We start from the raw sequence: 13,354 nt of genomic DNA, 5'->3' as shown, positions 1-13,354 counted from the left end.
GATTTTGGATGCACGGTTTCTAATCTTGGGTGTTAGAGAGGGTTAGCACATGCAACAAAATGCACACTTCTTTTCTTGATATCACAATGTGAGAACTACAACTTCCCTCTCAACAAATTTGTGGGTTATGTGCTCTATAGCTAGGTTTGGCATCTTTAAGAAGTGTTATTAATTTAAGAAATAATTTATGGGCAAAGCAAGGTGTATCTTTGAGAAGATAAGATGCCAATTTGCATGTCCAATTGAATGCATGAGTGAATGGGGAACCCCTTTTTGAATAAGGTTTTTTCAATATTGAATGAGAATTCATGGTGATGCATAGTACAACTACAACTTACTATTTGAGGTGCAATGGACAAGCCAAGTCTATAAATAAGACTTTTTTTTTTCAAACAAGACTTTGAAAGGCATTTTGACCAACATGATGAACATAGATTGCTTGATAAGCTTATAACCTATCATATTTCCTTTCAACAAATCCATTGTGTTGAGCTTAAGAGACTAGGCACAACCTTGGCAAGCCTGAGGTAGTAAAACTGGGCTTGAGCTGCATGATTGCACAATAGGTATTCAAAAGGCGTAGGAAAGATTAGCATGGGCGACATGTCTCACAGAAATATTTATGGAGAGGGATGCTAGGCTTGCTATATAATTGACATTTATGACCTAAGAAAACCAATTGCAAGATGGGTTAGATCGATCATAGTGAGATGAGTACCAACAAGCTTGAAGATTTCCAAGGTGAGGAGCTTCGGGATAAAGCCAAGGATATCCCAATACTCAACCAAGTGAAGAACCATGCAAAGCTATTTGGAGATCATGGTACCAATACTCTCAAGGAGAGTTAGGTTGGGTTCACACCGCGGGTGAGTTGGGTGATGGAAAGGGTGTCTTCTCCGGGCATCCGGTGGGTACGTTGGTCAGATTTGCTAAGGTTGGGAGTCCGCCGGCCAGCCCATTCCTTGGTTTGACCGCGTTGGTTGACCGCATCAATTAAAGCTGTTTTAAATACTTGTTTTCTGTATCGTTCCCGTGAATTTGCTCGCTCTCTCACTCACCTTATTGCATACATCAAAGCAATCCATCCGATCCACACCAGATTGTCGAGTCTTCAGGCCATGTTGGAGCAGTTGCTCATTTTCACCAGAGGTGGCCTCATCCTCTGGACTTATCAGGAGCTTGGGAATGCTCTCAAGGGCTCCCCGATCGATGCCCTTATTCGATCTTGCCTTCTAGAGGAGCGATCTGCATCCTCCGCTTTCCAATATGATGCTTCGGGTGGCTCCTACACCCTCAAATGGACTTTTCATAACGATCTGGGCCTTGTCTTTGTTGCAGTTTACCGAAAAATTCTTCATCTACTTTACGTGGACGAGCTTCTTTCCTTGGTGAAACAGGAATTCTCTCATTTATACAACCCCAAACGAACAGATTATCCCGATTTTGATGATACATTCAGGCAGCTCCTCCTCGAGGCAGAGGCAAGAACGGATGAGTTGCGCAGAATCAAGCCGGCAAAGGCTGTAGATGCTGGGAAGAAGGCAACCAATCTGCTAGATCATAAGCAGGGTAAAGGAGGCAATGCGTCGGTGAATCATGATGGGGCTAACGCAGAAGAAGACGACGATGGTAATTCCGGAGTGAAAAAGGTTAAGGAAATTTCCCGCGTAAAGACTCTTGGTAATGGCTCGATCCTTGAGCGTTCCAACGGAAAACCCCATCACGCGGTGGTTTCCAACGGCAGCAGTAGCGACGAGGATGGTGGCCAAAAGAACACCGAAGTCGCGTTTAATGTAGATAGGTTGCAAAAGTTGAAGTCAAAGGGGGGGAAGAAAGCTTCCGCTCCAACGACTAAAGCCCTGAAGGAAGAGCAGGGCCAAAAGAAGACCAAGATAAATAGGGTTTGGGAGGATTCTCCAAGTAAAAAACTAGATTATTCTAATCCTCCGGATGAAACCGGGGAAACACAGGTGGTTACTTCAGCGGATCAGGGTAAGAGCCTAATGGATACCGACGAAGATGATGACATTGATCTTGACAGGGAGGAGGAAATGGAGAACGTCACTAAGGGCAAGGATAAAACAAAGAAGAAGGGCTGGTTTGCCTCTTTCGTCCAGAGGTGATTGCTTCTCATCCTTCTTTTCCTAGGAGTGCAAGTACATCTTAGTGTATTGTATGTGGATTAAGGTCTTGATCGGAAGCAAAGCAATCAATCTGCAGCATTGAGCATGTGCTTTTATAGAGCTCCTGTCACAAAGCATGCAGTGTGTTCCTGAAGATAGACAGTTCCGGAACAGCAGGATGGAGTTTCTCTCCCATTCATGTGGTGTGTGTATGTGTGTGTGTGTATCTATATCTATATCTATGTCTAGCTGTCTATATTGCAGATTCAGCATAGGTCAGAGGAAGCCTCTTTAACTAGCACCCTTAAGTGCTTACAGAGTTTACAAACCGAGTCAAAGTTGTCAGTGTATGTATGTGCTGTAGTGTCGAAATCAGAGGTTTTATGGCTTATGAACACGCTGCACCCAGCGAACACTCGGCATGCTCGACCAGCTTTCTGATATCTAAAGATAGACTGCTGCTGCCTGTAAGGGTGCAGCTCTCTAAATCTCGCTTGTACTAGGCACATGATTAAAGGAGCTGCCTGCTGGCGGGACCTTTGCAAGCACATGGGTGTGCTGCGGAAGGTTGCTTCATAGGACCCTGTTCTGGACTGATTCAGTTGGCAGTTTTGGTTGGCCCTGTCATACTGGTCTGCCCTTCCCATTGGCCATTTGATCCCTGTTACTTCCTGGATCTTTTCAAGATTCCAGTCTCCGTGATTTACTAGTTGGCCTGTTCACTTGTGAGCTGCTCTAACTGCAGTTGGAGGTGGTTTTTTCACACACGTTTTGATCTTGCCACTTTGACCTGTTTGAGATTTCACCCCTGCATGCTCTGATTCTAGGCTCTGTAGGTCGTCACCACTGCAAGAACAGTAATGGCTTTAGCCACCTGCCATCAGGAAATTCTTTTTGAATCAGAATGACTGGTTTGCCAGAGTCGTTGTAGGATAATATGGCTAAGTTTCAGAGATTCCCCAATCTTTCGAAACCCAGATGGCAGCTTATAGTGATGAGAACATAAGTGTGGCTTTGGTTACTAAGTTATTTTTGTTTGTTTTTATTTTTCTCATTTACTCATTAAAATTTTTTTCCCTTTGTTATTTTGCTTGTTCTATTAAATTTAATGTGTAAGATTGGATATGTTCTAGTCTTATGAAGGTATATACCATTCAAGCTAAAATCACAAAGGACCTCTTCTGTGCACTACATACCCTTACTATCAGTGTTTCTATGAATGTGGAACATGGTTTACTCGGGCTGTTCAAATTTCATTGGTCTTGATGGATCGAATTCCGAATGCATTTTCCCTGCAAAAGTTTTCGTCTAAGAAGCATTTCCTGCTGCAGTGTTGCTGGCAAAGCAATGATTGAAAGGGAAGACCTTGCGCCAGCACTTAATACACTCAAAGACCGCCTCATGGTGAAGAATGTGGTATGTAAAATCCATCCAATTTCATCAGTCAATGCTATAAACAGTTTTCAACTAAAATTCAATAGTAATGTTGGAACTTGCTATTTTGCTAGGCAGAAGAAATTGCGGAGGAGCTGTGTAAATCTGTTGCAGTTAGTTTGATTGGCAAAAAGTTGGGGTCCTTCACTAGGATTTCCTCCACCGTGCAGGTGCTTAGTGCTTTTGCTCTGCTTGAGGTCTAATCCAGTAGATCTGTTCTATAGAAATGACTCTCTCATGGCTGTGGCTAAAAGTGACGGGTTTTTAGCAGTCACACATTACTCTATTCATGGCATTTCCAGCCAGATCTGATGCCAATCAATAGACAGGGTTTGTGTAAACAATAATAGCCGTCATTGATGCAAAGAATTGACATTGATGCAGGCAGCAATGGAAGAAGCCTTGCTACGCATTCTCACGCCCAGGCGTTCCATTGATATTCTGCGGGACGTGCATTCTGCAAAGGAGCAAGGACGTCCGTATGTGGTGGTTTTTTGTGGTGTGAATGGGGTTGGAAAGTCCACAAATCTCGCAAAGGTATGTGAGCATCTTTGGTACTGCTATTACCACTGCAGGAAACACAAATTGTCATATAAGCTTCTTAACTCTTTATGGGCATTTTCTTTGTCAGGTGGCATATTGGTTGGTACAGCACAACATCAGTGTGATGATGGCTGCATGTGACACTTTCAGATCAGGGGCTGTGGAACAATTGAGGACTCATGCAAGCCGCTTGCAGGTTTCTATCTGTCTTTGATTCTTTATATTAATGAAATTGTTTAGTCTTCACAAGCAGTTGTAGCTTGAATGAAGAGAATGTGGCTACTTTTTGGTAAGCCTTCTCCTTTATTGGTAGCCTTTGTCATGGCTGAGTCTTCCCTTCACCACCAGAGTGCCGACAAAAACTCAGTACGAAGACCTTTGTACAAATGGATGCTCATGTATGTGTGAGAGCATAGGTTTATACTACGGTCTACAATCTGCTGTTGGGCGCTGATGATGTCAGTGGGGATGTCATAGTCTGGTATGCATTATGGAGTTTATGATTTTCAACCTTCTGAGTGACTATCATGAGATTGAGACTGCAGTATGCGTTGTAATTTTAAGAGGATGAGTTTGGGCATGTTCCCGGATTCATCTAGATATATGAATGTATATGTACATGTACATGCATGTATATACTATACATACACATGCATATGCACATACATATACATATGGAAACGCACACGTGCATAAGAGGGTGCACACATTCACTCTCATACGTAAAGCGTATGTGTGTTTGTGCAAACAAATGTATAAATGTGTGTGTGTGTGAGAGAGAGAGAGAGAGAGAGCTCGGAGATGCTCTATTAATTAACTAGATTGTAGATTATGAAATCATTTGAAATACTTGATTCCTTTTTGCGCTTCTAGATCACATGATGGAGCTCCTAATTTACTTGGGAGACAATACAAAGGATTGTAAAAAGAAAGAAAGAAAGAAACTCTATTAATGTCCATGGGAGACCAATAGGTCTATGGGACAGGGAAAAACCATTTAGTATCTCTGCGTAGGGAGGGCACATGGCAGCTCCCAAGGAATGCAAAAAAGCAGCTCGAGGTATTAGAGTACGTATAACATTGTGAAAAATATGATCGGCCATACATTAGTTTAAGACTAAGAGCCTTTTGGTTTAGGTTTAAACTCTTTGATGATTTATATGCCTTCATGGTATATTGCCCATTTCCCATTTTTCCTAGCAGCCTTACTTTGGCTAATTCTGTTGCATTATTCATCAATTGAGCTCGTGTGAGCTCCTCGGCTAGCCATACCTTGGTTCGTTTCAACTTGGAAGATTGGTAGAGAAGCTTTATCCGTAAATCTCATGATTTGATCGTAACGATAGCATGTCCTCTAGAGTGTTGGATATTAGTTGCTCCATCATCATCATCATCAACAACAACCGTCCATTCAATGTTGGGCACAGTTGCTTTTGTTGGAAAGGTCACCTCCCCATCTGTAAGCCCCCATATGAGGAGAGCATGGGGGAGGGAGACCTAGGGCAGTACCCAACAGAAAAAGAAAGAAAGGAGCTGCCACATAGACAGCATCATGGCTGTCATGGGCCAGGATAGTGCGGGAGCATGGCAGATCTGTACGGATTACAGACGCCTGCTGTACGGCTGGTTTCAGGGACACGTACGGAGCTCAGGCAGGAGCCCTAGAGCTGGAACAAGCCTGGAGCAGAGGCAAGACAGTCTGGGACAGATTGCGATGGATCTAGGACATGGAGGCGCACTGTTTGCAGTAGGTTTGGGAGGGGCTGGACCCTGAATATATAGTAGGGCATCTGCCCTTGAAAGGAGGGCCAAAGCCCTAGTGTTGTGGGCTAAGGGCCCTTGTAATGAGAGCCCTTTAAGGGCGGTTTTTCCAGCAGACTGGTCGGCCTGTTTGGGTCGGCCAGAATGATGCTGCTGGTCGGTTTTTTGGAGCAGGCCTGGGGCCTATATAAAGAGGCCATTTAGCCTCATTCATTCATCATCTGGAGCAGCCAATCCACCAGCAGAAGGAGCAGCAGCAGGGCTACCTTTGGGCCTATAGTCAGGAGGAGAAAGAAGTACCTTGTGCTGCAGACCTCATGCAGGAGGCTGCCCACCTAGGCTGGTTTCCAGACAGCAAGGTGGAGAGGATCATTCTAGACGGAAAGTCTACTTACGCTCGAGGTGGAGCACGCGGGCTCAAGTCTAGAGATAGCCAGCAGATAGGAGAAGGACCTTGTGGTAAGATCAGAGGACCACACCATTGGTGGGACTCTGGATCTGTCTCTTTTGTATTGTGTCCATAGTTGTGGACGGAAATATATATTTTGGTGGTTTCTCTATCTGGTTGGTTCATTGTCTATTGATGAGTCTGCACACCTATTGTATGCACATAAGTAAAGAAGTTTGTGATTCCACACCCACACCGCACACTGTGTGAGCTCCTGGGCATTACTATAAGTCTTCCGCTGCGTGTACCCTCTGTTGGGTATTTTCTAACAGCTTTGACATGTGCTAAAGTTTCACTAAAACAATCCTCCTCTTTGTAGCAACATTGAAGGAGTCTTCCTACTATGATCTTTAGTGCATTGTCACGTCTGGCTTTGTCCTCCTTGATCTCTTCCTGGATATCAGTTGTGTTTAAGCGAATCATGTTTTGTACTTGTTCGTTGCCCAATCCCACAAGTGCAACGCTTTACATTTGTTTTGGAAGCTTTCATTCCTCCCACTTGTTTGTGTGCACTTAACTTAGAGTCCTTTCACTTGGGTTAGCCAAAATGGTGCGTCACAACATGGGCAAGGATGCCACGTAGGGATAGCCCCTTAATGAGAATTAAGCAGGTTTAGATGCTCTCGTTTTCGACCAAGCACTATCCAATAGACATCTTCATGAAGGCACTACCAAATGAGATATTTTTTACAGGCATCCCTGCTATCCAAGGCAAGTTCATTTTTAAGAGGATGCTTTCAAGAATTAAAAATGCTCAATTTTTGAGTTTGTGTCATGACAACCACTTTTTAGTCTTAGAAACCCTATAATGCAAGACTTAGTCTCTACTTTGAAAAGAAACTAGGCTTCTTTGGGAGATGATGCCTTGTGGGCTAGGTATGGAATGTTTGGGCGGGATTAGCATATTTTTATAGGAAGAAAACATGCAAGGAGGAATTGACTTGTAGAAGATCATTGCTACATAGCTTGGAGGATGAGAAGACTTGCAAGGCTCAAGAGGTTTTGGAAGCATGACCTGCAATTCGCAAGCACGCAAGGAGCAAGGAAGGACAAGAGATGGGTGGAAAGGAATAGTTTGGAGGATACGGTTGTTAGGGGGCAGCAACCTTGCATGCTGGTGAATTCTTTCTGAGCTACTTCAAATGTTTAAAAACTGCAGTTTCAAGAGCTGGAATTTTGTCTTGCTTTGCGCATCTATTGATAGTTATCTTATATATACCTTTGTAAGACTAGAATATGTCCAATATTACAAATTTAGATTTTTTGTTGTCCTAAAGACCAAAAATCTACACAGAAAGTAAAAGAGAAAATGAAAGAGAAGAAAAAAAAGGTATACAAAAACTTTTATGAAAAACAAAAGGAAGACATACTTAGCAAGCAAAGCAACACTTAAGTCGGCATCGGTGCCCAGGCATAAGCAAGGCATAAGCAGCTATACTGGGTTTCTAAAGACCCACGGAGTCTCTTGGGCAAACCCAGTGCTTATTAAAATATGTCCAAAAAAAAAAAACAAAAGATCAATAAAATAAGAAATAAAGAAGAAAGGAAGAAGGTATCGCTTTCTACGAAGAGGCAAAATAATCCAGCAAGCTGAAATGTGCTTCTGGCATAATAATGTTCAAACATTGTATGTTTTGGTGTGTATTGACTCATCGCTTGAGAAGTTAAATAAATGAACTCATTCTACTCGCAGTGTTTCTATTTATTGATTTGCATTCTGTCGATATTCTGAATCCTTTGCCACTTGTAAAAACGATTATAACATGGTAGATGTGCTTAGGTCCATGGTTATTCCTCAGTGGGACGTGTATGAAAATGTATTGACGATCGTCTTTTCGATCCTCAGATTGATCTGTTCCAGAGAGGCTATGAAAAGGATCCTGCATTGGTTGCCAGGGAAGCTATACGTGAGGCGGTGCTTAATAAGACTGATGTTGTCCTGGTTGATACTGCTGGTCGTATGCAGGTAGTGCTATTTTTTGTTAAGTAGTGAATTTGCATTTGAATTTTTATGTTTCAAAGTTTCTGAAGGGCTCGCCTCTTGTGGTCAATAGGATAATGAGCCACTCATGCGTGCTTTAGCAAAGCTCGTTCATATGAACAATCCTGATCTGGTGTTATTTGTCGGGGAAGCACTTGTTGGAAATGATGGAGTGGACCAGCTTATGAAATTTAATCAGGTAACAGATCTTTACATCATTGTTTTTTATCAGTGACACGGTTACTGTGTGTTATTGGTCTCCGCTTTGCCTTTTCATGTCCTTGCTTACGGACTGAGCTTGTAGAGCAGAAGAAAGTGAATACCCTTGCCTCATTTCTGTTTTAATAAATGTTAAAAATTTTCACATCCTATATGTCTTTGCTATATTACAGAAACTGTTGGACCTCTCATCATCTGCTGTTCCGAGGGTAATTGATGGTATTTTGCTCACCAAATTTGACACTGTTGATGACAAGGTCCCTCTCTCTCTCTCTCTGTGTGCTTTCCCAGCTGCCTGCCCGCCCCCTCTCTGCCTTATCCTCTTGAAACGGAAGTTCGGTTCATTCCTTCCTATGTGTAACCAGGCATACTTACAATGTATTTAGGTTGAAAATCAGTGTCTAGAGCTTTTCAGTGTATTTAATGAACATCTCTTTTTGCAGGCACGAGAGAGAGAGAGAGAGAGAGAGAGAGAGAGAGAGAGAAAGAGAGTCATATTAACGTCCACAGGAGGCCTCACGGGCTTATGGGACAAGAAGCAAAATGTTGAAACGACTTACATAATCTGGATAAACCAGAGAGTTGAGGAGTGCACATGGCATCTCTGTTCGATTATTATAACACACATCTACATATTAAATCTATAATAGTAAAAGTGGCCTCCACAACATCAGTTTAAGACTGAGAGTCTTTGGGTTTAGATTTGAATTCTCTAATTAAAGCTACTCCATCTTGGTATACAGCCCATTTACCAGCTTTATGTGCATCTTTAACTTTGGTAAGCTCAATATTCCTCTGTTTGAGCTGAGTTGGGGTGAGTTCCTTGGATATCCAAATCCTTGTGCCCTTCAGCTTGTTTGTTTGTCGTAAAATCTTAGTTCTTCCTGCCTTCTCATTAAAAAACACCTGTACCTGCATTCCATTTTGAGAGACACAGCTGATATCCCTTTCATCCCACTCCACTTGTGGTATTTCTTTCTTGAGGCATGCAATCTTGTCATCCTCTTGTGTTCCCCTCTTCGTCATGAAGGCAATCCTTGGGCAGCCCTCCGATGTGTAATATTTTCCTATTATGCACTCTGGCCTGCTGCTTTTTTACTTCTGTGTAGAGGTCTGCTTTATTGAATTTGCTGTTGGCAACAGTGATCATCTCTTCCTTAGCTGAGCTAACCTGAGTATTGATGACCTTGGAAACAAGTCTTGGTGCTGGTGGACATGTGTTGCATTTGTCTATAACTTCTGCAATAATTTCCTGCATGCCTTTGCCCTCCCCCTTTTGCTAAGAGCTGCAATTAGCAGCCTGAGCTTTCTAACTTCTTGTTCCAGATAATAAATGCATTCTCTAATAATTTTTCAGGTTGCCTCTGTTGTCATCATATCTTTCTTTGATGTGTGCATAGGCCCGACATCTTAGGAGTACATGCTGCTCATTTTCCACCTCTCTTGTGGGGCGGATTTTGCATATTCATTCTTCTCTTGGGACCCTAGGTCTTGCCCACCTTCCCTCTCCACATTTTACTTATTAGATGCCCCAAGGTATCTTTGCTTCCGTAGCTGTCCATTGGATTAGTTTCCTGTTTTAGAACTGTATTTTTGCCCCTGAGTCTTGCCATAATTTTTGTTGCATCCTCTGTGTCATTAAGTCCCCGATCTCACATGCATCCTCTGGTATGTCAGCAGTTGCTATACCCGATAATGCCATCCATTTCATCCCATGTTGGTGCCATCCAGTGGCTTGTGTAGCTTCCAATGCCTTGTGGGGTATCCTGTTGGCATCCGTCTTCTCAACTTTGTTGAGGTAAGCCATGAATTGGCATAGTGCCTCTCCTTTGAGAGGCGTCTCAGCAAGTAGGATGGGATAGGGTATTTGAGCATTTGGAAGTGACGTCAATCCGTTTATTGAGTCCCAATTACCATGACTTTTGTCTTGGCTATGTTGACATGCATTCCTAAGTGTCTGTTGAAGCCCCTCAGTGCATCCAAATGCGCTTCGATTTTCTGCTTACTTTTTGCAAAGAAGGCTACATCATTTGCGTCAAATAAGCAATAAGAGCATACCCTGCAATTCGGACACCTTCTCTGCTGTGTATTCTCATCGAATGTTCCAGATCATTGATAAAAGAACCAAAAAGGGTAGGTGAGAGGGGACAGCCCTGTTTGACCCCTATGCCACTGCCTATGACATCTTTCCCTTTGGAGCATGACCCATCCACAAGTGGTTGTGCTAGCTCGGCTAATACTTTCTCATACAGACGGTGTGTAGCCTCTTTGAGTTTGTGAGGGACTTGCAGTTTTTTAAGTCTTTCCCATAGTTTCTGTGTGAATCTGTGTCAAAGGCTTTCTTGAAATCTACAAAGCAACAAAATACAGCCTCTCTTCTATGCTTGGCTCCTTCTGTTGCAGCCCTTATGGCGACCAGTTTACTGTCGAGTGTTTGGGGCGGAACCCTGCGTTGATCCCTTGTGTCTCCGCCCAATTGCTGATTTTTTGCTCAAGAATAGTGCCATACAGCTTAGCCATTAGGCTGCTCACAATGATTGTGCTGTGGTTTTTCGCCATCTTGCTATCTCCTCCCTTGTGGATCGGTACAATTCTGCTGAGGTGCCCAGAACCTTCCTCTAGGGCCATATTCATAAGCTTGGTGAGCACTTTCTTTGTCTTCTCTCCCCATGTGAGCATCTCCGTTACTAGCCCTTGTGTGTCTGGGGCCTTAGCTTTTTCAGCCCTTTCCCTACATCTTCTTCCGTTATGATGTTTGTCAGGGGTCTTTGATGTAACGTATCATGTCTTCCCATGTTGCTTTCCTCGCCTGGGGTTTATTGCCGTGTAATTTCTGTGAAAACTTCCTGGGGTTTTGTTTTAACTCCTCGGAACTTTCAAGCTGCTTGCTTTTAAGAAATAGTCTTTTTTTGTTCCCACCACCTGTTGGTATGCTCGAGCTTTGCCCTCTTTCTTGGCTATCTCTGCTGTTTTCCAGGATTTTTACATTCCTGGTCACAATTATTGCATGAGAGAGAGAGAGAGAGAGGCGCATGGAGTTGGGAGTAGATTAGGAGGGATAAGGTGTCAAATTGACTACAAGTAAGTTGGGCGAGGCTTGCACCACATTCTCCTTTTTAGCCCTCTCTTACTAAATGTCCCCAAGAGCTAACCCTTATAACTTAGCCTAGTTTCCTGCTCCAATACAACCTTTCCTTTCCAAAAATCTTACCATTGAAATGATAGATGGTGGCTGTACCATAAGGAGCATCAAGGCAACACATTTTCCTCGGCTGTTTGCCAAAAGGTGGGCTTTGTCCTACGCAATGCTCTATGGGTGTCATATCTCTCATCTTCAGGTAAGTCCTATTTGGTGAGATACTCTGTATAGACCTTGCTATGAAGGGTCCCATCTGTAAAGCCCATGATCTGCTTTGGAATATAGAGGATGTTGCCCTCCTTATCCAAACATGGCAGAGAGAAGATGCGCATGTTCTGACCCACATGCGGCTTTAAACATGAAACACGTCATGCAATTTTGAACTGTGTTGTAGGTCCAACTGACTACTCCCCTAACTCTGTGGATAATCCTGTAGGGACTTAAATACCTCTGGGCCAACTTTGTGTTGGCATATTTGTGGAGCTGTGATAGGACAAAATGCTCTTCTTAAAAATTTAACTGTCCTCATCCTATCCCACCGTTGAATTGTTAGTGAACTGGAGTTTCAGAAATGTTTCCGCACCTCAGCGTTTCCTGCAACTTAGCAGAGAGGCCTATGAGACCAATTAGTAGATGCATATCTGACGTAGACTCCCCAAGGTGTGGGGAACTAGAGATGCATAGTATACCTTTAAAATTGAAAAAGGTTAAAAACAAAGACACGCCGAGTGTGTCTACACTCTACATTGATCAATGATGTGCCTGTTGTGAGATGCGCATGTGGATCCCTCCGAGAGAGAGAGAGAGAGAGAGAGAGAGAGAGAGAGAGAGAGAGAGATTTGGCTGTGTTTTTTAATGTTGAACTGGCTTTTCTACAGGTGGGAGCTGCACTGTCTATGGTTTACAAATCTGGTGCACCGATAATGTTTGTTGGCTGTGGACAGACATACACTGACCTTAAGAAGCTCAATATCAAGTCAATCATCAAATCTCTTTTGAAATAGGTTTTTACTGATCTGTGTTCTGGGAAGTGAAGACTTGTTTGGCTAGATTCTTTCTAGCGGGTCTTTATACCCACCTCTACTTATATATTCCCATCCCTGATTTTATGAGCATTGAGTGGACATTATCTTCTGAACTTGCAAATTTCTGATTATATTAGGCTGCAAAATGTGTTGTGAACTGTTGTTAGCCTTTCAAAGAATCAGAGATGCAAGAACTATATGCTCTTGTCATTCATACAAAATTATTCAATATATTTTGCTTGTAGTCAAGATAAAATTTTTAAGGAGTCACATTACTTAAAACACACTCAAACAAATAAACAAAGTTAATTAGTTTCATAAATTTATGTTTCTTTACATTTTCTAAGATTTACAATTTGAAGTACAATAGTCCATTGATCCATGTTTTTTTCGTGGGTGCACAAAATGTTTGCATATTTTATTTGACTTAGCTGTTAGGCTTCTTCATGTAATTAAAATCATAGAGGATAGAGAAAAGATGTGAGAAGAAATTCATGAGAAAAAGAAAATGGAAAAGGAAATTCATTAAGATGTTAGGCTTCTTTTGCTCTTCAATTAAAGGGGAAAAACACCAAGATGAGTTTGAAAGCACAAAACCTTGTTATAAGTATTCGATCTTTCATAAAAGCTCTTGTAAGGATTAGGATTGCACAAATTACCTTGGATTAAATAAATAAAATT

The 13,354-nt window shown here is 42.5% G+C and overlaps 1 protein-coding gene across 1 annotated transcript; it reads left to right on the top strand.

Moving 5' to 3' along the window:
• Positions 1 to 1,021: 1,021 nt before the first annotated feature.
• Positions 1,022 to 12,883, top strand: LOC147885223 (signal recognition particle receptor alpha subunit family protein). Its single transcript, XM_087397696.1, has 9 exons — positions 1,022 to 2,119; positions 3,455 to 3,539; positions 3,632 to 3,727; positions 3,942 to 4,094; positions 4,189 to 4,296; positions 8,156 to 8,275; positions 8,364 to 8,489; positions 8,683 to 8,766; positions 12,527 to 12,883. Exons 1-9 carry the CDS (start codon positions 1,119 to 1,121, stop codon positions 12,650 to 12,652), a joined length of 1,899 nt encoding a protein of 632 aa, XP_087253822.1. The 5' UTR covers positions 1,022 to 1,118; the 3' UTR covers positions 12,653 to 12,883.
• The last annotated feature ends 471 nt before the right edge of the window (positions 12,884 to 13,354 follow it).

The sequence above is a fragment of the Dipteris shenzhenensis genome, chromosome 26, assembly GCF_047967505.1.
Source record: "Dipteris shenzhenensis isolate YYH24624 ecotype China chromosome 26, Dip_SZ_1.0, whole genome shotgun sequence".
In the NCBI taxonomy this organism is placed as follows: domain Eukaryota; kingdom Viridiplantae; phylum Streptophyta; class Polypodiopsida; order Gleicheniales; family Dipteridaceae; genus Dipteris; species Dipteris shenzhenensis.
This window is presented reverse-complemented; position numbering and strand designations above follow the sequence as displayed.